This window comes from Grammomys surdaster, unplaced genomic scaffold, assembly GCF_004785775.1.
Source record: "Grammomys surdaster isolate TR1022 unplaced genomic scaffold, NIH_TR_1.0 213, whole genome shotgun sequence".
NCBI classification, from domain to species: domain Eukaryota; kingdom Metazoa; phylum Chordata; class Mammalia; order Rodentia; family Muridae; genus Grammomys; species Grammomys surdaster.
The window spans coordinates 804,409-825,523 of NW_021604658.1; the positions used below are offsets into that span (position 1 = coordinate 804,409).

At 45.8% G+C, this 21,115-nt stretch overlaps 1 protein-coding gene across 1 annotated transcript; it reads right to left on the minus strand.

The window, feature by feature from the left end:
* Window positions 1-839: 839 nt before the first annotated feature.
* On the minus strand, window positions 840-20,384 carry Dusp14 (dual specificity phosphatase 14). The gene is made up of 3 exons (XM_028772434.1): window positions 20,306-20,384; window positions 3,707-3,795; window positions 840-2,114 (listed from the first exon to the last, which is right to left on the minus strand). Exon 3 carries the CDS (start codon window positions 2,015-2,017, stop codon window positions 1,421-1,423), a length of 597 nt encoding a protein of 198 aa, XP_028628267.1. The 5' UTR covers window positions 2,018-2,114; window positions 3,707-3,795; window positions 20,306-20,384; the 3' UTR covers window positions 840-1,420.
* Window positions 20,385-21,115: the final 731 nt, after the last annotated feature.

A 21,115-nucleotide genomic window follows, 5' to 3' on the forward strand; every position in this document is an offset into this window, starting at 1 on the left:
CCATAGATCGGGTTTGGTCATGTGATAACGTTGCATGTATGCTCCTCTGATTTCCCAGAGAAACCGTTTCAAATTTTCCTATTTAGATAAAGATGGGTGCATGTAAGGGTAGATACAGTATAAACGAAAAGGTAAGCTTTTGATGGGATCCCAGTGCCATACACCAGATAAAATCTGCAAGATAGAATTCAATTACATATGTCAAGGGCATGTGTCTCCTTAAAACAGATCAAAAAGCCAGAAAACCGTTCTGTGAACACACGGCCTGGCTAATAAAATACTCTGAGGGTTGCCTGGCCTCCCAGCACTCACAGGAGAGCAAACAGAGAAGAGCTTGTTAAAACTTGTGCTGCTTCCCTAACAAGCCATACAGGCAGGTTTACTGGAAGCCATCATCTTTGCTGAGTTTGCGGTAGACAGAGGCTTTTTGTGTTACTAGGCATGGCTTCCATTTCTTTGAGGATGTACTTGACACTTTAACCAAGACAAAAATGGAACTCAGCACCTCTGAGTGTGTGTGCATGCCACCAGGAGTGCCTGACCTTTTGACCTGGGACATGACTTGTCTGGGCCCACATGCACAGTTGGATCTTACTGCTCAGGAGCTGCAGGTTAGACTACCTACTCCACACTGTTCCCACATTCAGATGATACTGATTTCTGCTCATCAGCAAGGACGTGAAATGTTGCTGATCTGATTCCATTGGGGTTTCTATTTTAAATAGTGACCATGATGGCCCTATGTAAGAACCACAGTTGTACAGTGACTGGAGACTTTCTTCCACCGACACACGAGACACACATGAGCACGCACACACCTGAAACGATTAGTAAAGGGCTTATGTTAAGCAAGTTTATTAAAAATAATGCTAATGTGATCCCAGGGCACACTGATTTCAAGAGGGTCTTTGCAACAGATTTTATCATAACCACTTATCAACTAAACAACAATGGTGAACTTAACTTATAGAATCAAATAATAGAGGAAAAGGACCAGACTAATCTGGCAGGAACTGAGCTGGCTTTGATCTTCCCTAAACTGTCCAGCCAGCAGCCCTTGGCAAAGCTGGTCTCTAGAGGGTTAATCAGGGCCAGAACTGATGTTTGCAACGGGCTCCTCCTGCACCTGCTAAGGCTCCTAAAAGGCAGGAGCCAGAAAGAAAGCAGAAACAGTGTCCTACACTGTTCCAGTTGTTACAAATGATTAAAGGCCAGTTAAAGATTCTCATGTTCACTATTTCAAAATGCTAGTTTTAAAAAAAGTCACTAGCAACGTACATATTTCCCCTCCGCATCTCTTAAACCCGAACACCCAGTGTAGAAACACTCTCCAGAGAACCAGAGAGAGGAAGAGGGGAACAGATGGTGTGTGGCAGATGCTGGTACTGCTGAGGGGCTGTGGATGCCAGCTGTGGCAACACTAAATCCCCCAATAAGGCATCAAGTGTCGGGACTCCTTCTCATAAACGTCTGGAATGATGCCATAGGGTGTGTGTACCATCTTAACCGAAGACTTCCCAAAGAGCTGGCTCTCGTAGTCTATCAGCTGCCTCCAGAAGCCCAGGTTGGGCCTGATGACAGGCCTCCGGGCTTTCACCCAGTTGTATGCCTCCAACAGGCACAAATTGTGGAATTTCATCAGGTACGCAATACAGAGGGTAGCTGAGCGGCTTACGCCTGCAGCACAGTGCACCAAGGTAGCCCCATGCTTCTTGCTCACACTGTGGATCTTGTCAGCCACAGTGTCAAAGTACAGTCTAATGGGGGCATGAGGAATGTCAGCCAGAGGCACTTTCACATATTCAAACTGGGGCCAGTTGAAGTTGGGGATCTCGATGGTAGCATTGACGACACAGGTGATGCCACGGGCCTGGAGGAGGTGGCGGTTGGAGGCCACACTGGCTCTGCCCAAGAAGAGAGAGGAGGTGATCTGAGCAATGCCTCCTATGTCTCCCTCGGAGATCATCCGAGGAGCCATGAGAGTCCGTGGGAGCGTGCTGTGACCTCTGGAGCTCATGAAGATGCCAGTGGTCACACTCTCATCATCAGGGGGCAAGACCAGAGAGCAGTGGAGTCCGTCCTCCACCAGGGAATCCAAGACTGCAGCCTCCTTCCTGCAAGATACAGGTAACTGTCAGAATTTTACGTGTTTCTCAGCCACCACAGCCATCACAGCCACCACCTCCAGGGCTTTGGGGGAAGGGAAGAGAAAGGAAGTAAGGCAGAGGGCATGCTTTACAGGAAGTAAATAAATCATTTTCTATTGGCCATTAGGAGATGTAGCCTGCAATGCCAAAATGTAAAATCAATATGAAACTATGCTTTTTTTTTTTTAAATCCCTTCAGTGAAAATAGTCACCCTATTTTTAGAAAAAGTTAAAAGACAGAAAACACGCCTGACTGGTTCCTGAAGAGCCATCTGGCGGAGTCCTCCTGAAGGGAGGGCCATTCCTCAGTTCTTCGGGGTTGGGAATCAAACCCAGATTCACACTGGCTACACAAGTCTACTGGCACTAAGTTACAGTCTGTGCCCAGAAATCTGAAGTGTTGTACTCTACAGAGCCATGGGACTGCGTGCTTCTCACTCCTGTGTTTCACTAACCCTGAGTGATGTCACAGTCAAGGTAGGTAGTAAACTACCTTTACAGAATGATGAAACTGGACACTGGCAAAAGGAAGCCGCATTGTGTGTGTTCCTCGCTGTTTAAAAATACAATTATATATGTATTTATTGTATGGTGTATGTCTGTGTGCCTGTGTGTATGGGGGAGGGGTGAGAAGACCTCTCATGGGAGTTCTCTCTTTCTACCAGATGGGCTTCAGGGACTGAACTCAGGTCACTGGCTTGGCAACAAGGACTTTTATCTGCTAAGCCATCTGACCAGCCCAAGACACTAACTTCTTTAATTTAATGATGTTGATTTTTTTTTTTAATTTGGTTAAAGTACTATACTATACTATGGCTTTTCCATGGTAATAATCCCAGGCAATTTGGAGGCACAGTGTGTGTGTGTGTGTGTGTGTGTGTGTGTGTGTGTGTGTGTGAGAGAGAGAGAGAGAGAGAGAGAGAGAGAGAGAGAGAGAGAGAGAGAAAGAAAGAAACATATATTGTTAGTGAACCAGGGCCCGCCTTACCTTAATATGCTAGTCAGTACCACAGGAGTTAAGTCCTCAGCTTTGAAGGTCATGCATGGTCTTTGATTTTTATTACTATCAAATCAGCTAAATAAGAATTTATCTGAGCTGACCCTGGGTACAATAAGTGATAACCTTACCCTTTTCTGCCAAGTCTAAGCTCTCAAGTGAATTCTACTGGGTTCAGGGATGTGCTGGAATTCACATTAATTTAGTTCAGTATCTGAAATCTATATTCTTATTAGTAAAGTGTTTTCTATAAAATATTGGTATATATTTATAACTACAGAAGAGGAAATTATGAGCTGGGCATGGTAGCAAGTCGTAGGCAGAGGATTTGAATCCCAGGTCAGCCTGAGCTACTAGGTGAGACCATGTCTCAAAGAAGAAAAGGTAATTATTGTAATTATTAGTTTCCTGAGATTTCAGACATACCAATCAATCTCTTACTGCCAAACCAACTTGTTTCATAGTTTGTACATCCTGACACTTATGTAACACCTGTCTGATGTCACAGGAAACCAGAGTGCTCATCCCAGTTTGCATAGTAGCAATAAAAATGGCTACTCACGTGCTAAGGATTTCCAGTGAGTTGGAGCCCTTGGTCTGGATCCAGAAGGTCTTGGGAGCAGTGCTGGTTACAGTGAATACAAACCAGATCTGCAGGAAGACAAAGAGGCAAGGATGTAGCCAGTCAGGAAGCCCCATGCCATTCCTCCTGGATTCTTGCTGCTAAATCAAATGTGGGATGAATTTTGGAAGCAGGGGTCTGCTGAACATTTTTTGGTGTGACTTAAAGAATATGCCAGTAGAACCAACTGCGACTTGGATGTATAAGTCCACACTCTGCAAACACTAGGTACAGTTCTGGCAATGACAAAAACAAAGGTAATACAAGGACCACACTACATGAGACCATTGGAGGCATTGCAGACCTGTAAGATGTAAGGTTGACACAGCCTCTTCTTGGCACCTTCTGTCACCCCAAGAGCAGAAGGAACTGGGCCTGAAGTCACCACAGGAAGAAGAGCAAGAGACTGGGGATGTGAAATCTGTGACCTGGTATAGGAGCCCAAGGTGGCATGGTGTCGGGTTAGGAGCATTGTCTTCAGACATGGGACCAGGGCAGCTTCACAGATGACAGGGCCACCAACAGCAATGCTCGAAGCTTGAGTAGGAGAGCAAACTCAAAATTCATTCTCTTCCCTGTCTAGCCTTTGTCCATTATGTAGCCTGACAGGAACCATGACCATCTCCTGAAAGGAGATCCCCCTTTTTCCACAAAGATCCCCCGCCTCACCCAGATAAGCATCACACATGTTTGCTTACAGCTTTGCTTGCATGCAAATGTATAAACTGACATAACTACCCAGTGTTTGATAGTTTTGACATAAACACTCCAGATACAGGACCTCAAAATAAGATTCCCAGGCCTCCCAGTCAGCACCCCACGTTCCCTTATAACACATTCCTCTTTGCCCTCACCCCCATTTTACTTTTTGAGGTTTGTGTTTGAGACAGACTCTTACTATGCAGCCTTGGCTAACTATTAGCTAGCCTTGAACCACCTAGGTAGCCTAAGCTAGGCTCAAACTCTTAATCCTCCTGCCTCACTCTCCTGAGTGCTGGAATTACAGTGTCCCCACACTTAGCTCTGAAATCATCTAAAGAGTCCTGCACATCTGGGGGTCGTGGACTGAGGTTAATGATGCTGAGTATAACTGTTGCTGAATGGTGTTCCATCGTGCAAATACAACATGTGATGTCTCTGCTCACATACTGGTGGATACTGGATTGTTCCTAGCTTCAGGCTATTGTGAGTAAAGCCATTACAGAGGTTCACGGGCAGACCTTTGTATGAACAAATGCCCTCCCTTGGTTAATTACTTAGGAGTAAAGATGGTTACATGACATGTAGGTTTAACCCTTTCAGACAGTTTAGAAAGCTGGGCACGATGCGGCAAACCCATAACACAGAAGGCAGAAGGATCATAAATTCAAGTACAGCCTGAGCTACACAGTGAGTCCTTGTCCCCACAGCAAACAAAAAGAATAGAATAAAATAATTTCAAGATTAGGGCTAGGGGCCAGGCGGTGGTGGTGCACACCTTTAATCCCAGCACTTGGGAGGCAGAGGCAGGCAGATTTCTGAGTTCGAGGCCAGCCTGGTCTACAGAGTGAGTTCCAGGACAGCCAGGGCTATACAGAGAAACCCTGTCTCGAAAAACCAAACCAAAAAAAAAAAAAAAAAAGATTAGGGCTAGGGATTACTTCTATGCTCGAGTGTTTGCCTGGCATATGTGACTTCCCTGATCCACCCCGGCAAAAGTAAAAACACAGTCCTGGGGCTAAAAAGACGGCTTAGCAGGCAAAGGTGCTTTCCACTGAGCCCAAGGACCTGAGCTCCATCAAAGTTCACATCAGGGAGGACAGAGCTGACACCTACAAGTTGTCCTGACCTCTGACATGAGCTGTGGTGTGCCCCACCCAACAAAGAAATGTAAACCACCACCACCCTAGAGACTAGACAGTCAGTTCAACAATTTAGAGCTTCCAGGAGATTGGGGTGCAGTTCCAGCATCCATAAGATAGTTCACAAACCTCTGTAACTCCAGTTCTAGGATATGATGCCCTCTTCAGGCCACTGTGGGCAGTCATGCACACAGTGCATGCATATGTACATTCATTCATCCAGGTAGGCAAACAACCACGCACGTAAGTGGCTCATGCCTGTAATCCCAACACTTGGGAGGTGGAGGTTCAAGATCATCCTCAGCTATATAGCCAGTCCAGGGCCAGTCTGGGGTACTTGAGATCTTATACTATACCCAAATCCATGTTTAGTTCTGTCACAATGCAGTGACTTTCCTATCAGAATCCCCTGTGAGGTTTGTTAGGTATGTTGGGACTCCAACCACTGGGCCTTACTTTTTTTTCTGTGGTTCTGGAGCAGGATTGAATTTTCTAGGTTCTGCTGATGTTGGTCAGGGACAGTCAGAACCACTGAAGCAGTAGATGCCAGTGTGGTACCACTTAGGAACACCCCCACACATACTGCACTCTGCACCAAGCCTGGGGTGCTCCCTCCAGATCAGAGCTGGCCCATGACTGGTCCACAGAGGACTACAGATGCAAGCAGTCTAAGAAGACAGGTGAAGATGTAAGGAGGGGTGTGTGTGTGTGTTGGACATAAAAGGTAAGCTTGTCATCTTCCCCTGGCAGAAGCCTCTTAATTTTAAAGAACAAAATCACAGAAGTAATAAACCCAAAACTCAAAATGCTGAGGACTTTCTACTCAAATCCCCATGCGGCTATCTTGTTGCCTAGTTAGAAGGGACTCAGCCTGTGTTCTCCCAAATAATCCTGCATCCAGGAGGCCACTGGCCCTCTGAAACTGGATACCCAGGCTGGAAGCCTTTTCAGCAGGGTGGTCTTCCATAGGCCCAGGCTGTGCAAGGCAGGCTGGAGGCCCAACTTTGCCTGTCACTGCTCTTGCACTCAATGTGGACAGAGAGGACAGATTGTGCATCCTCCAGGCAGAATCCAAGCAAGACAGACACGATGCTCTGTTCCTGCTGCCACCGCTTGGTCCTGTGCCAGCAAACCTGCTCCAAATGCCAAAGCTGGCTACAAGGTTTAGAAAAACACCTTCTGCCAGCGAGTACTCAGAGGGCAGGTACTTCACAAGCCCTTGCCCCTTACAGACTGGAAAATACAAGTTTGGGCAGGGTGAGGTGATTGCAACTTGAAGCAGAGAAATAAAGCCAGGAAAGCTCAAAAACAATGCGGCCTGTAGCTCTGCCCCATGCACTATGGGACTGTGTGGGGAGCTGTGTCCTCATTGCCTTCATCATGGTGTCCTGGCAGCAGCAGCCGGGACAGACCCCTTTAAACAGTGACAGACAAGGCTGAGCCCAGATGGACTTCTGCTTGTCACCTAGTGAGAACAGCACAGAACCTTCCTCTCACTGCAGAGGGGCATCATCAAAGAGCTGTCCCTGACTTGGGCATAAGCAGCCTAGTGTGACCCAGTTCTAAAGGCAGGGCCTGACTCTAAAGAATATAAAAGCCCACAGGTATTATATCATTAGCACAGAAAGTGTGCTGGGAGACAAGAAGTCTGCTAAGAGTCTAGCCTGTGTGTGCACATGGAGCAAAGTTTATCCTGGGGTTGAGTGAACAGGCCCTCCACTGCTGCACACTGACCTATAGGAGCATCCACCACACACCACCGTGTTCACACCAGCCTTCCCAAGCAGCTGTGCAGCTGCTTTTTTGGAGGGAAACATGGTTCCTGACCAAGGGAATAACAAGGAGACACCAAAGGCACAGAAGCAGACCAAACACAGTAGGTTGGGAGGAGTGTTCTGGGGGCTTACACCTTTAATTCCAGCACTTGGAGGCAGAGGCAGATGTCTGTTAAGTTCAAGGCCAACCTGATCTCCATAAGACACTGTCTCAAAGCAAAAAACTGAGTGTGGGTGTAAGATGTCAGAGAGATGCCAGGCACAGTGCACACCTATAATGTAACCGTCGGGGGCAGCCATGGAAGGATGGCACAGCAAGTTCAGGAACAGGGTGGCCTACTGAGATGCTGGCCTCTGAACGTTAAGTGTCAAGCACTAGTAACAAAGTTAGTGTCAGAGTCTCACAGGGGCCATAATCTTAGTCTTGTACCAACTAGTAACAGCTGCCCTTGCAGAGCTCTGGGCATGTAGGATTTGTCTTGTGGTTGCACACTGGTAATCCACACCGGATCAGTGCCAATGTGGCTGAGAATGTCTGGAAGTCCTGGCCCGTTCAGAGCATTCACCAAAGCTGTTTTTCCTCTGTAGTGCTGGCAGCCACTAGACTGGGCAGTTAAAGGTGTAAAGTCCTAATGGCTGTTTATCTTCTCTCACGTTGAAAATACAGAAAGTAGCCAAGTGGCCAAGTGGCCACAGAGGTGCAGGAGGGCTAGAGAGAACAGCAAAGTGGTGGAAAATATTCCTAGCTGAGACCATGGAGGGTTGGGGGTCGGGGATATTGAAAAGAATTGTAGGATATGGGTGCTCATGAAGAAGGGAATGAATGGGGAATGGAAAGACATGAGCAGGCTCTATCTTGGAAGTTTTGAGGGGGGAGGAATACTTGATACACACTACACACACACACACACACACACACACACACAATACTGTTGAAGCTATGTCTCTTGAGCTGAGAATGTTCTCCACAAGAACCATAGACTACAAAACCAGTACCAATAACAAGATCTTTTAAGCTGTTGGTCAAGTGTCAAAAATGACTCAAACAAAATTTGACTCTTGCTGTTGCCTTTGATGCCTCTCAGAGGTTGATGTTAAGCCCCCGTTGCTGAAGACAACACATTTAGAACATGGGACTTAGATATTGAGCTGGATCTAACCTGGAAGCCTCCTTCATAGCCCAGCTATGACAATAAAGCACAGCAGCAACCAGCACTATAAGACAAAGGTGTAATAGAGTGGCGCTCACATGTTGGTGCAACCAACAGCTGTCTAATTGGACTTCAAGCCCACAGGAGGGAAGTCATCCTCATACTAGAAATGTAGCCAGCTTCTCAGGGCTAGTGAGGTCATGGGCCTTAGAAAAGAACCTACTACTGCCATTCTGATAGAGCAGCATCACTACATTCTAAATCTACCCTTTACCCACAGATAAATGTGGCTACCTCCCCTCATCGACAGCAAATGGAGACTAACACAGAAAACCACAACTGGGCACAGTGCAGAGATCAGAGGGTTGTGGGGAGGCCAGCCCCAGGGGATACATCTACATCACAGCTCAGGGAAGGTCACAGAAGACAGGGCAGAAAAATTCTAAGAGCCAGAGGACCAGGAAGTCTGCTGTGTCACTGCCTCTCTTAGAAATGACTGCATAAACACTACCTGAACAATGACAGTATCAATAGGCACGCTAACTAACGAGGAAGGGGGAGTTTTTCACAGGGCCTCACCCCTAGACAAAAACCTTCAGGAAGGAATGAATCTCTTCCAGGGATGAGTCAACTGGTAGTCCAGTACAAAGTGATTATTAGCCTGACGCACCAAACAAAAGTGGACTCAGCACGAGTGGGAATGAAACATAGGAGGGACTGGAGGAAAAGAAGGGAAAGGCAAAATGTAATTAATTAAAATGTAATTAATTTAAATTGTAAATAAACAAAATGATGAAATATTCCTAGCTTTATGGTCAAAGTACATGCCAGAGCAAGGATATATATCATATGAGGTTTGTCTGTGTGGTTGTGTGCAAGTGTTCACAGAGGCCAGAAGATGGCATGAGATGTCCCTGATACAGCTGGCCATGAGCTACTTGATGTGAGGGCTGGGAATTGCAGGTATGACCTCTGCAAAAGCAAAAGGCACTTAACCCTGAGCCACCTCTCCAGCCCCTAAACTTACTTTTTTATGCTCAAAAAGTTATACAATCACATTTCATCCATTTCCTTGCTAAGCATCTATCTAGTTCTTTAAGAAATGAGACCAGAGCATTTTAGCCTACATTGTGATAAATATTACTTTTCTCATTTATTTTCACTATTAAATCACAAATGTGCACCACTGGAAAGTTGACAGTCACTTTGTTTTTGAAACAATATCAAGTAGCCCAGGTTAGCCCTTAACTGTCTTTGTAGCTGAGGTTGACCTGGAACTCCTGACTTGTCTTTTTTCTGTGGTTTGTTTGTTTGTTTGTTTGTTTGTTTTTTGGCTTTTCAAGATAGGATTTCTCTGTATACTCCTGGCTGTCCTGGAACTCACTCTGTAGACCAGGCTGGTCTCAAACTCAGAAATCCACCTGCCTCTGCCTCACAAGTGCTGGGATTAAAGGCGTGCGCCACCACTGCCTGGCTGACTTGTCTTCCAAGTGCTTAGATTTCAAGTATAGGCCACCACACTCAGCATAAACCATTTGCTCAAACTAAAAACCAAAATACTTTCAATAATCTTTTATTAAGAAACCACTTGACAGAACATTAAGAATAAAATTCTAGGGCTGGAGAGATGGCTCAGTGGTTAAGAGCACCCTCTGCTCTTCCAGAAGTTCTGAGTTCAATTCCCAGCAACCACATGGTGGCTCACAATCATGTGTAATGGGATCCAATGCCCTCTACTGGTGTGTCTGAAGACAGTGACAGTATACTCATACATAAAATAAATAAATCTTAAAAAAAAAAAAAAAAAGAATAAAATTCTCGCCGGGCGGTGGTGTCGCACGCCTTTAATCCCAGCACTTGGAAGGCAGAGGCAGGCAGATTTCTGAGTTCGAGGCCAGCCTGGTCTACAGAGTGAGTTCCAGGACAGCCAGGGCTACACAGAGAAACCCTGTCTCAAAACAACAACAACAACAACAACAAAGAATAAAATTCTAACATGTAGTATAGTATTCATGTTGGAGTAAAAAGAAAAAAATATACTCCCGGGTTGCTTAATTGTAAAAAGTGAGCGGACTGACACCTTGACAGTCTGCAGTAGGAGGTTGGAGTCATTTTGCTTTTGCCACCAGACAAACGAAATGATACAAGTGTTTTTGAACAAGGACACAGTACACAAGAAACTAAAGACACCTGTAATCCCAGAATGTGGGAAGCAGAGGCAGGAGGATTGCTGTGGGTTTGAGGCCAGCCTAGGCTAGTGAGCACTTGACTACATAGTGAGATATCTCAGAAAACGAAACCCAGAACAAGCAGAACACTTTATATAGCTCCACCCAGCTCAGCTGCAAAATCCCTGAGTGGGAAACAGCTGCCAAGCAAATGCCGGTACAGTGTGACCGGTACAGACGGACCAATGGCTGACCATCCCCTTGACACATCCTATGGACACATCTGCTAAACCCAGTGAATGATACTAGCTAAGTACAACTGAAAAACATCTTCACAGGAATAGATGGCCACTCCATTTGATGGGCTCAGGGAGCTAAAAAGTCAAAATTGGGGCTGGAGAGATGGCTCATAGGCTAAGAGTACTGGCTGCTTTTCCAAAGGACCCAGGTTCAATTCCCAGCACCTACATGGCAGCTCACAACCGTCTAAGTCCAGTTCCAGGGGATCTAACATCCTTACACAGACATATAGGCAAAACTAGTACACATAAAATAAAAATTTAAAAAGTCAATAGTGATACACAAATCTGAAGATGTTTGGCTCTAGGCCAGGTGTATCTCATTCCTGTAATCCCAGGACTCAGGAGAGACTGTGCCAGGAAGACTGCTCTGAGTTCCAGGTCAACATGGGCTAAAGCAAAGACTGGTTCTATATGATCTATCCACTGAGCATCCTCACTGGGATACAATGAGCAAGAAGAAAAAAAGACTGCAAGGAACTATGTATTCATTCAGGTACCACAAGGTAACCTGGGTGTCAGTCAGTCACAGAGTTTATGGAATGTATATATTAAGGGAACGTAAAGACTTACAGGCTGTAGTCCAACTAACCCAACAATGGACAGCTGTGGATGGGAAGTCCAAGAATCCAGTAGTTGCTCAGTCCCATGAGGCTAGTTGTTTCAGCTGGTCTTCTGTAGAAGTAGATTCCAACAGATGTGCTGGCAAGTAAGTGCAAGCACGTAGAGGGAGGCCTCCAGCAGAAGGTGTGGCCCAGATTAAAGGTGTGTACCGCCATGTCTGGATCTAAAACTTACTTGTCCTAGGCTGACCTTGAACTCGAGATCTGCTTGCCTCAGTCTCCTCGAATTGAAGGCATGTATTATCTTGCCTAGGCCTAAGCTTATCATGGCCACTATACCTCAAGATCTCTATGTCGAGATCCAGGTAGGAAACCTATCTTCCAGACTCAAGATCTGGATCACAGGTGAGCCTTCCATTTCTAGGTTGTAGTTCATTCCAGATATAGTCGAGTAGACAACCAGGAATAACCATTACACTAGGGAATTATGGAATAACCTGGAATTTTCTTTTCCTTTTGGGAGTCCTGGGAATCAGACAGCACACATGCAAGCACTCTCCACTGAGCTAATCTCTCAGCCCTTTGAGATGTGGTCTAAGTTGTTCAGTCTGCCCTTGAGCTCACTTTGCAGTCAAGACAATTCTTGAAATTACAATTCTGCCTCAGTTTCCCAAGCTGCCAGGATTACAGACCTAAACCACCAGACCCAGCTAGAATCTTAATCTTTTTTAACGTTGAGATAAGATCTATTGTAGCCTATGTTGGCTTTGAACCTGTGATCTTGCTTCCCCCTCCCAAGTACTGGAATTATACGTAAGCGCCACTGTGCCTGATCTAGATAGAACCTAAGTGTGACTCTCACCTAGCTGTGTTTACTGGATCATTTAACATTCAGTGATATTTCCCAGGGTGGGGCTGATGTCTCTGGAAATCCAGATTTAGGAAGACCTCAACCAAAAAAAACAAAACAAACAACAAAAAGAATTTAACAGAAATGAGGCTTCTAAGGTGAGGTTCTAACCAGCTCTTCTGGGATTGGCTTAGTCAGATGCTATGCCTAAACTAGTCCAACAGTGTATCAGGCTGTATGTGGGAAGTCCAGCCAATAGCCCAGGGGAAGTCCCAGCTGATCAATGACTACATAGGTAAGACACCTGAACATGAGCCTAGCCCCAGGCCCCATGTCACCTGACTTTTATTGCCCACTGAGGATCTAGCCATTATGAAGCAAACACAAGTTATCCCCTCTACACCAGGTCTATCTGGGTTCTTGGCCTACAGGAATCTATGAACAGATCCTTAAAGGTACATGCTTTCTCTAGGAAGCACAGAGTGGCGGCCATATGTATAATCATAGCATTTGGGAGATGAGGCAGGAAGAAGGTTTCGACTATACAGTGAGTTTGAGGACAGCCTGGGCTACATTAGACTTTGTTCCAAAATTTAAAAAAAAAAAAAAAAAGGCTGTCAGAATTTGATCATCATGAAGAAATGATGTGTGATACACATCTAAAAACAACCGAATAATGGAAAGAGACAAACGTTAAAGGCTCAAATGGTGAAGGCAAACAACAGGTACTGTAGCAATGCAAAGAAGGACAGGATTAAAGCATAGTAAAATCAGCCAGCAATGTGGAGAACTCAGTTGTTCCTTAAGGAGAAATACTAGTACATTTTCTATTGCTGTAATAAAATACAGGAGGCTGGGTGCTACGGACAGAAAAGAGCTGGATATATATCTCAGGGTAGAACCCAGAAGAAGCCTAGGGCTTTATCTCAATCTCCCTCCTCTATGGGGTTTATGTAGCTCGGTGTTTTTGAAGCCACAGATGGTCAGCTTCATCTTTCCAGCCTCTAGCTGCATCATGGCAAAGGTGGGAGACATGGAAAGATGCAACAAAGCCAGAGACCAGGAAGGAGCCAGGCTGACTGTCCAGTCACCCTCTTTAGAGCCCACTCTAAAATAGCTCCGATCCCTAATCTGACTGTGATGACCCAATGACCTAATTACCTTCTGGCAGGCTCCACATCTTCCAAGTTCCACCCTCCAACCCAGCCACACTGAAACCCAAGCCTCAGGAGAACACATCCAAATCATGGCAGATGGAGTCTCACTGGCCAGACTAATATGCTTCTTTCTCTAATCCACTTAAGGTAGCTGTCATTATTGCCTTACTTTTTAAATTACATTTAATTTGTGTATTATACATGTGTCTGGGCATACACCTGCCGTGGCACACATATGGAGGTCAGAGGCCAGTTCTCCTTCCACCACTTGGGGGCCTGGGATCAAACACAGGTCCTTCAGCCTTGGCAGCACACACCTTTATCTGCTAGGCCATCTTGCCAGCCCCCACTACTGCCTTTCAAGAGCCTCATTTCCAGATTCCTGATGCAGAAAGCCCACCTTTTGTTACTGCCCCTTCCTACTCTGCAGGGGCCCCAATGCTAACAGCACGGGCCCTCTCCACAAGCTTGACAGAAATGCAAACTTAGGTGCTATCCTGCAGATCACAGGATGGCAGCAGTGTCCAGAAACACTTTCCCCACTGTTGCCACCGGAGCCTACAGAGAGCCAGGAGGCTCACTATCACTCTGCCAGGGTTCCCAGACCCTGTGATCAGAGGGCAATGGAGGTGCACAGGCTTTCCCAGCCTCTACAGAGAGCATGAGTAACCTTTCTGGGACCAGGATCTTCTGCCACCAGCTGGGCATTGCTGATTTGCCACTTGGTCTGACCACAGCCAACCAGCCACTCTAAAGACTCCTGAAAGGTCCAATGAGAAAGCACATAAGGTTGAAAAGCTGACTGTCTGTCCCGAGAAGCAGGACCAGAAAAATGAAGGTGTGGTCCCAAGACCTTGGTCCTCAAAAGGCCACAGTATTACTTTAAGGAAGACAAAGGGGTTCGTAAATTAGAATTAAGCACACAGGAAGGCCCTCCAACCATTCCTTGGTCAGCTTGCCCTCTGATGTACAATTGGACCAGATCAGAATCCTAACAACTCCAGCAGCAAGCTTGACCCCTCTCCCCCAAAGAATAGTTTGTGTCTTGTGTGTGCTTGTGGAGTTTATACCAAATTAAAAGAGTGCTAACAAACTAATTTCCATTTTTCTGTCTTAATTTTTAGAAACTGTTTTATTTGTGGGGTGTTTTGCGCACATCTTTGTGTGTCAGGTATATGTGTGTCTGGTATGTGAGGAGGCCAGAAGAGGGCATCATATTACCTAAAACTGGGGTTAGACTGTTGTGACACACACACAGAGTATCATAAACAGTGATAAATATGTTGGAAGGCAACAATGGACTACATGGCAGACACTTAAGTTTGATGTCATTCAGAGGCCGACCTGAACTTTTGATCCTCCAGCCTCCGACATCCAAGTGCCGGTAATACAGGACTGAGACACCGACACCTGGCTTAATTCTTCATGAAAAAAGAAATCTTCAATGATATAATCTCAAAAATAAATATAAGAAACAATTAAAAAAAATGCCATAGGCCATCCATCTGGGACCTAACTGGGCATGGATTTCAAAAGGCCCCTTTCCTCCTCCAGAGACTACAGGAGAGAAGGAGGAGCTAACACTGACCAACTGCACAGGACGTGCTCTCTTGTCAGACTCACCACTGACACATCCAGATGAGCTGAGCCAGCCTCACTAACAAGTCATTGCCAAGTGACTGGCGGCAGCTGCCAGTCATTGCCAAGCGACTGGCGGCAGCTGCCAAGTCAAGGGGTTATCAAAACACACCAGTGGGATCTCTCTCCCGACAATAGTTTTTAATCCTATTCTTAGGGCTATCTTCTTGAAAGCCAAGATCTGAAACAAACGGAACAAAATTTTACAAGTAAAAATGTATTGGGGGGGGGGGCTGGAGGGACGGTCCAGATGTTAAGGGCACTGAATGCTCTTCCAAGGGACCTGGATTCAAATCCTTTCACCCACATGGTAGCTCGAAACTATTTGTAACTCCAAGATCACATAGACATATGTGCAGGCAAAACATGATTGCAGAAGATAAATAAATTTTTTTAAAAAGTATATGTGGTGTATGTAAATAAAACCTGAAAGCAAAGCACTATAGTGTTTTCTAATCTGCCTTCCAGAATAGAAAGGATCCATGGCTTTCACGCTCTGAACTCACTCTTTCATCACCCTCTGGCTGTGGGGTCTCCTGGGAGGCCTCAGAACCTATGCTCTCAGGACCAAGAGAATATGTAACAGGCACTAAATAAGGACTGGAATTTAGTCAGTGCCTTGAGATGACTTCATCCCCTCTCTCCTTCCTCACCCCCACACACATCCCTACCTTTAAATCCAGCCAGCAAACCCAAAGCCTAATAAAGGGTGTGCTGGGAACTTGGGACATTTCTATATGGAATATCCTCTAAATTGCCTTTTCTTACATGAAGGGTGAGAGAAAAGCTTATATTAACAACTCTATGTCATTTATTCCTGTAGCATAGGTGCTGTGTGCAGCTGTGTTCTGTGCCTCACAGGGACTTGCACACACAAGTGTGTCCGTCCTTGTCCTCAGAGTTCTTTACTGAGGTTGGGTCTGGGTTCACACCCACCTCACATACTTGAGTTCCACCTTTAGGGCACAAAGCATACATTCACCAGAATTAGGAGTCACTCAAGGCCTTTAAAGACTTCTATTTTTAGAACCTCATTTTGCATAGGTAAATTTTCTGTAACTATAAACTGTCAAATAAAATCAATAAAGTGTCTGTTGAGTATTTTTCAACTAAGTACAGTGGGAAAACTGTTTCTGGTGTATGTCAACCCAAACCATAGAACTTTTTGTCTTGTTTTGTAAAGGCAGGTTGTGTAACCCTCGGGCTGTCCTGGACCTTGCTCTGTAGATCAGTCTGACCTCAAACTGGAGATCTGCCTGTCTCTGTCTCCAGGGTGATGAGATAAAAGCATGCACCAGCCACCGAGGCCTGGCTAGTTTTTGTTTTGTTTTGTTCCGAGACAGAAACTGTATTTCTGGCTGTCCTGGAACTCACTCTAAAGACCAGGTTGGCCTCTGCCTCCCAATTGTTTCGATTAAAGATGAGATCCACCTGGCTCAAACCACAAACCTTAACATGAGTAAACAGAAACACATTAGTGGAGATGCTGAGATGGATCAGTAGTTAAAGAACACTGGCTGCTCTTCTAGAGGACCTTGATTCAGTTCCCAGCACCTGCCTGATGACTCACAACTGTCTATAACTTCTGTTCGAGAAGACCCAATGCCTTCTGTCCTTTGCAGGTATGTGGTGTACATACATACAGATAGAACATACAGATAGAACAACCACTCACACAAACACATTGGGGCATTATACAACAGGAACCATACTAACCCCCAACCTCATGACACATATTCACTTAAACATCCAAGCCAGCTGTGGTTAAACAGCCAACAGAGTGACCTAAGACTTCAAGGTGAACACCACAAGAGGAATGTAAATTGAGACACCCTCTTTAGAAAAAGAGCATCACTCCAGACCCAGGACTAGTCATAATTGCCCAAGGTTACAAACAACTTAGAATGTTCATCAACATTTGACATTGACAAGTAATATTTTCCCCAAAATGAACCAACTACAATCTCAGACAACAATATCAACAACAATCTTTAAAAATCATAGCGCAGGGGCTGGAGAGATGGCTCAGTGGCTAAGAGCACTGGCTGCCATTTCAGAAGACCTAGGTTCAATTCCCAGCCTCCACATGGCAACTTACAACTATATTTAACTCTAGTCTTAGGGATCTTACACCTTTTTGTGGCCTCCCTTAGCACCAGGCACAAATATAGTACACAGACAGACATGCAGCTGAAAAGCATGACAAACATACACATAAACATAGGAATTAAAAATTCAAACATTATAGTGCATAATCTTACCCAATTATTAATATGTACACTATATATATCTCCAGTGAAAAAAAAAATCTAAGCCTGGTATTGCGGCAAATGCCTATAATCCCAGCAGCTGGGCAGCAGAGTCAGGCAGATCTCAGTGAGTCTGAGGCCACCCTGGTCTACAGAACAAGTTCCAAGAACACTAGGGATACATAAAAACCTGGTCTCAAACAAACAAAAATAAACAAGAAAGTTGCGTAAAGGTGAAAGGGGCATGAACAGCTGTGCTGTTTAGGTTTATGCTTAGGAGGTAAAAGCCATAGACAAAGGAGATTATTTCCCTTAAAGTCAGTGCAGTAATCAGCTGCCCTGAAAGAGTAGCGTGGGGGGGGGGGGGAGACGACACATAGTTGGAGTCTGAGTCTTGGCTATGGTTACCCTTACATCTTTCTCTAAAGTAACTCAAGTTACCTATTCACTTTATTCCTTTATCTTGAAAAGCCACATTTAAAAGCTTAAGTAAATATATCATTGACTACAAAAAATAAAAACAAACAAACAAACAAAAGAACCACTCTCTGCTCCCAGAAGAGAGTGTTTTTTTTTTTCTCTCAATGTCACTATTACTCAGCTGCATCTAAGGTCGTGACCCTCATTTGCCTTCTACCTCAGCACTCAGCCCGATGCCTTTAGAACAGCAGAACTACTTAATAAATGTTTGCTATTCAAAGTCATGCACCTGCTGACATGAACTGTCAGATGAACCCTTTTTCTGTCATCACCAATTTGAGCTGTGACACCCTTCTCCATTAACGCTTTCTTTTCTGTCGTGTCACCCCAGTGAAGCTATCATAAATAATGAAGCTACCACCTTAAATGCCAGCTCTGTAAGTTTATACCCAGGCCATCGGTTGCTTTAGCAACTCTCCCTGCCTTCCACTCCCTCTTGTGTCTTCTCTGAGCAAAGACAATCCGGCTGCTGTTGGTCTCGCATGTTTGTGTATTAATAGGAAAGTTTCCATTTTGCACCTGGGAGTAAAACCAAGCATCACAATGATTCAATTACTTTCAAGTTGTTTGCGAGATCCTTTTGCCTGTTGCTCAGAGAAATACTAAGGTGCTGTCAGAGTTTAACATAATTTTTCAATCGGTTGTACCTAAAAAAGAATGCTCCCTGTTCTAGACAAAAACCAAATTGCTATAAACTGAACCAATCTACTTTAAGATAATTTTGTTAGCAAATCACTTATGCAAATACACATCTATTAAAATGCTAAGAAGAGTCTAGGAGATACAAACCAACAGAAAGACACACAGTTATTCTTTAGAAGATTAAAGGAAGACAATGACCTGATCTGTAAAGTTCTAATTTTTCAGACGGAATGAGCGAAACCTTTGTGATGCTGGGAAAATATTTTTAATCCATCTTGTTAAAACAAAAAAAAAAGAAAGAAAGTCTTCATGCAAAGGCATACACCTAATTAAAAGCTCTCTCTTAACCCTAACTTTAATCCCAAAGTCTTGAAGGGTTTCCCAGACTTAGAACCTCTAGCAGTAAATCTGTATGCAGATCTATTAAAGGATCTCACAGAATGCATACCTGCAGTCAGCCAGTATCAAAGGTTTCCGAGGAGAACTAAGCTCAGAGGCGCTGCGCTCGAAAAGGATGCTGAGAAGACTCGAATGAAGCCAACTGTCTCCCGTTTTATGGGGGAAAGCCAAAAATACCAAGCAGCTATTCTCCTCCCCCAAGCGTCAGAAGGTGAGTCAGAGCTGGAGGCAGGAGTGGGGCCCATGTGTCAAGCCGCCTGTGCAGGGCTCCTTCCTCCCTCCTCCCAGGGATTCTCGGCCCTAGTCTGACCTCATGTGAATTCTTAAGGTGTCTCTGGCAAGGAAGAGGTGGTGCCTCATTCTGGGGGTGCCTCATTCCTCTGTTTCTCAAGGAAATCAAGATTAAGTGCCCTTTATGAATCCACAAAAGACAACGGCAAATTGCAGCCCTAAACACACACAACTTTGCAAAGAATACATACAACACCAAAAGAGTTGCATCTTGTCCGAGGGACCCAGCTTTGTAGCAGAGGCCTGCAGCTGCAGACTACTGACCCTTGGCCTCTACGACCTTTCATTGCCCTTAGGGAGGATGTTCTGGTATCCCATTAAACTTCAAAGTTGGTACTTTGGAGCAAGAATTGCAAGAAACTGCGTTTAAAACTCTTGGTCTACATTTCATTAAAGTCAGTTAAGAATCCGAATTGTTGCCTCCGTTTTTCACATCTACAAAACGGGAAAGCAGAGTCCTGCACCTACCTCTTAGAAACTCCACTGAAAGCTAACCAGAGAGCATAAAACAAATGCCATACGTAGAGCTCTCCCGAGTGGAAAGTACGAGGCGTCGTATTTTAGTATTATTAGACTGGGAGACTACTGGTAAAAAACCCCGCCTTCTCTTGTCTCCAAGATGCCCAGTTACCATAACATTAGCGGATGCCACTGGCAACATCCACTTCAATACAAGGTAGTTATACAATCCTAAAGCGGCTACACCACTCGGCTCCCTCCCCTACCCCAAGCCCAGCACAATTCAACTTCGCTCCAGAGCAAGGATACTTAGGAGAAACAAGAGTCATATGTGAGCACTATGCACACCAATCTAACACCGAGGAGAGACGCTCAAGTTGAGTACTTGGCATTGCAGAAAGCCAAGTGTTTCCAGGGGCTGGCGGGGCCAGTCGTAGGGTGCATGCTGACGCCTGCCAGCTTGGGTTCGGGGATCCCAGCCTCTCCCGCCCTGAGGTCGCCGGACACCCGCACAAAGTTTGCAGAACCGAGGGTCGCGTGGGCCAAGGCCCCTCTGGCTTTCCCCCGCATCTCGTACCGAGCGTCCCGGTTGCGGCGGCGGCTCTAGGGTCCGCGCTGCTGCGCGGCTCACGGCTTCTGCCCGCCGGCCTCGCGCACCTCCCGCTCCCGGCGCCACCGCCCTCTTCCGAGCGCGGGCCCGCGGCGGGGACGCGCGTGGGTTCCGGGCGCCGCGCGTGCGCGCTGCGGCGCGGGCCGTTTGTCCTGGCCCCGATTCCTACTCACCTGGACTTACTCGCAGACCCCTACTCCTCTCTGCGAGGTTGTCCTCCGGCCCCAGCTTCTGAGCTGGCGTTCGAAGGATCTGTCCAAATGCAGAGGCAACTGCGGGAAGAGACAATATAAAAGGTGTGAGCGCAGCAGCCAGTGACTAATCACCGCCTCTCAGCCACCCCCGCCTCCTCCCCCGGGCGAGACAGCCCCGGGTGCGGACCCAAGGCTGGAGGCAAACTCACTCTTTTTTGCTTGTTTGTTGAGACAAGGTCTCACTATGTAGACCAGATTGGCCTTGAACTCACAGAGATCTGCCTGCCTCTCTCTTAATCTCCCTAGTACACCATCACACCCTAACTAATTCTTCCATCAACTGCTGGGTGGGTTTTGATTGACAGGTGAGGGCTGTTCCAGTAACTGGGGAAACTCCAAAGGAGTTAAAGACCCCTAAACCATTGACATGTTGACAGTACCCTCCCACACTCCCCACACTCCTAAGTACAACGCGGCTGATTTGTGGATCCCTTGAGATTTATTTGCTCTCAACTCTGGAGGAAGTCTATCTTTCTCGGTCTCTGTCTTATCGAACTCTCCAACACCCCCCAACCCCGATGTA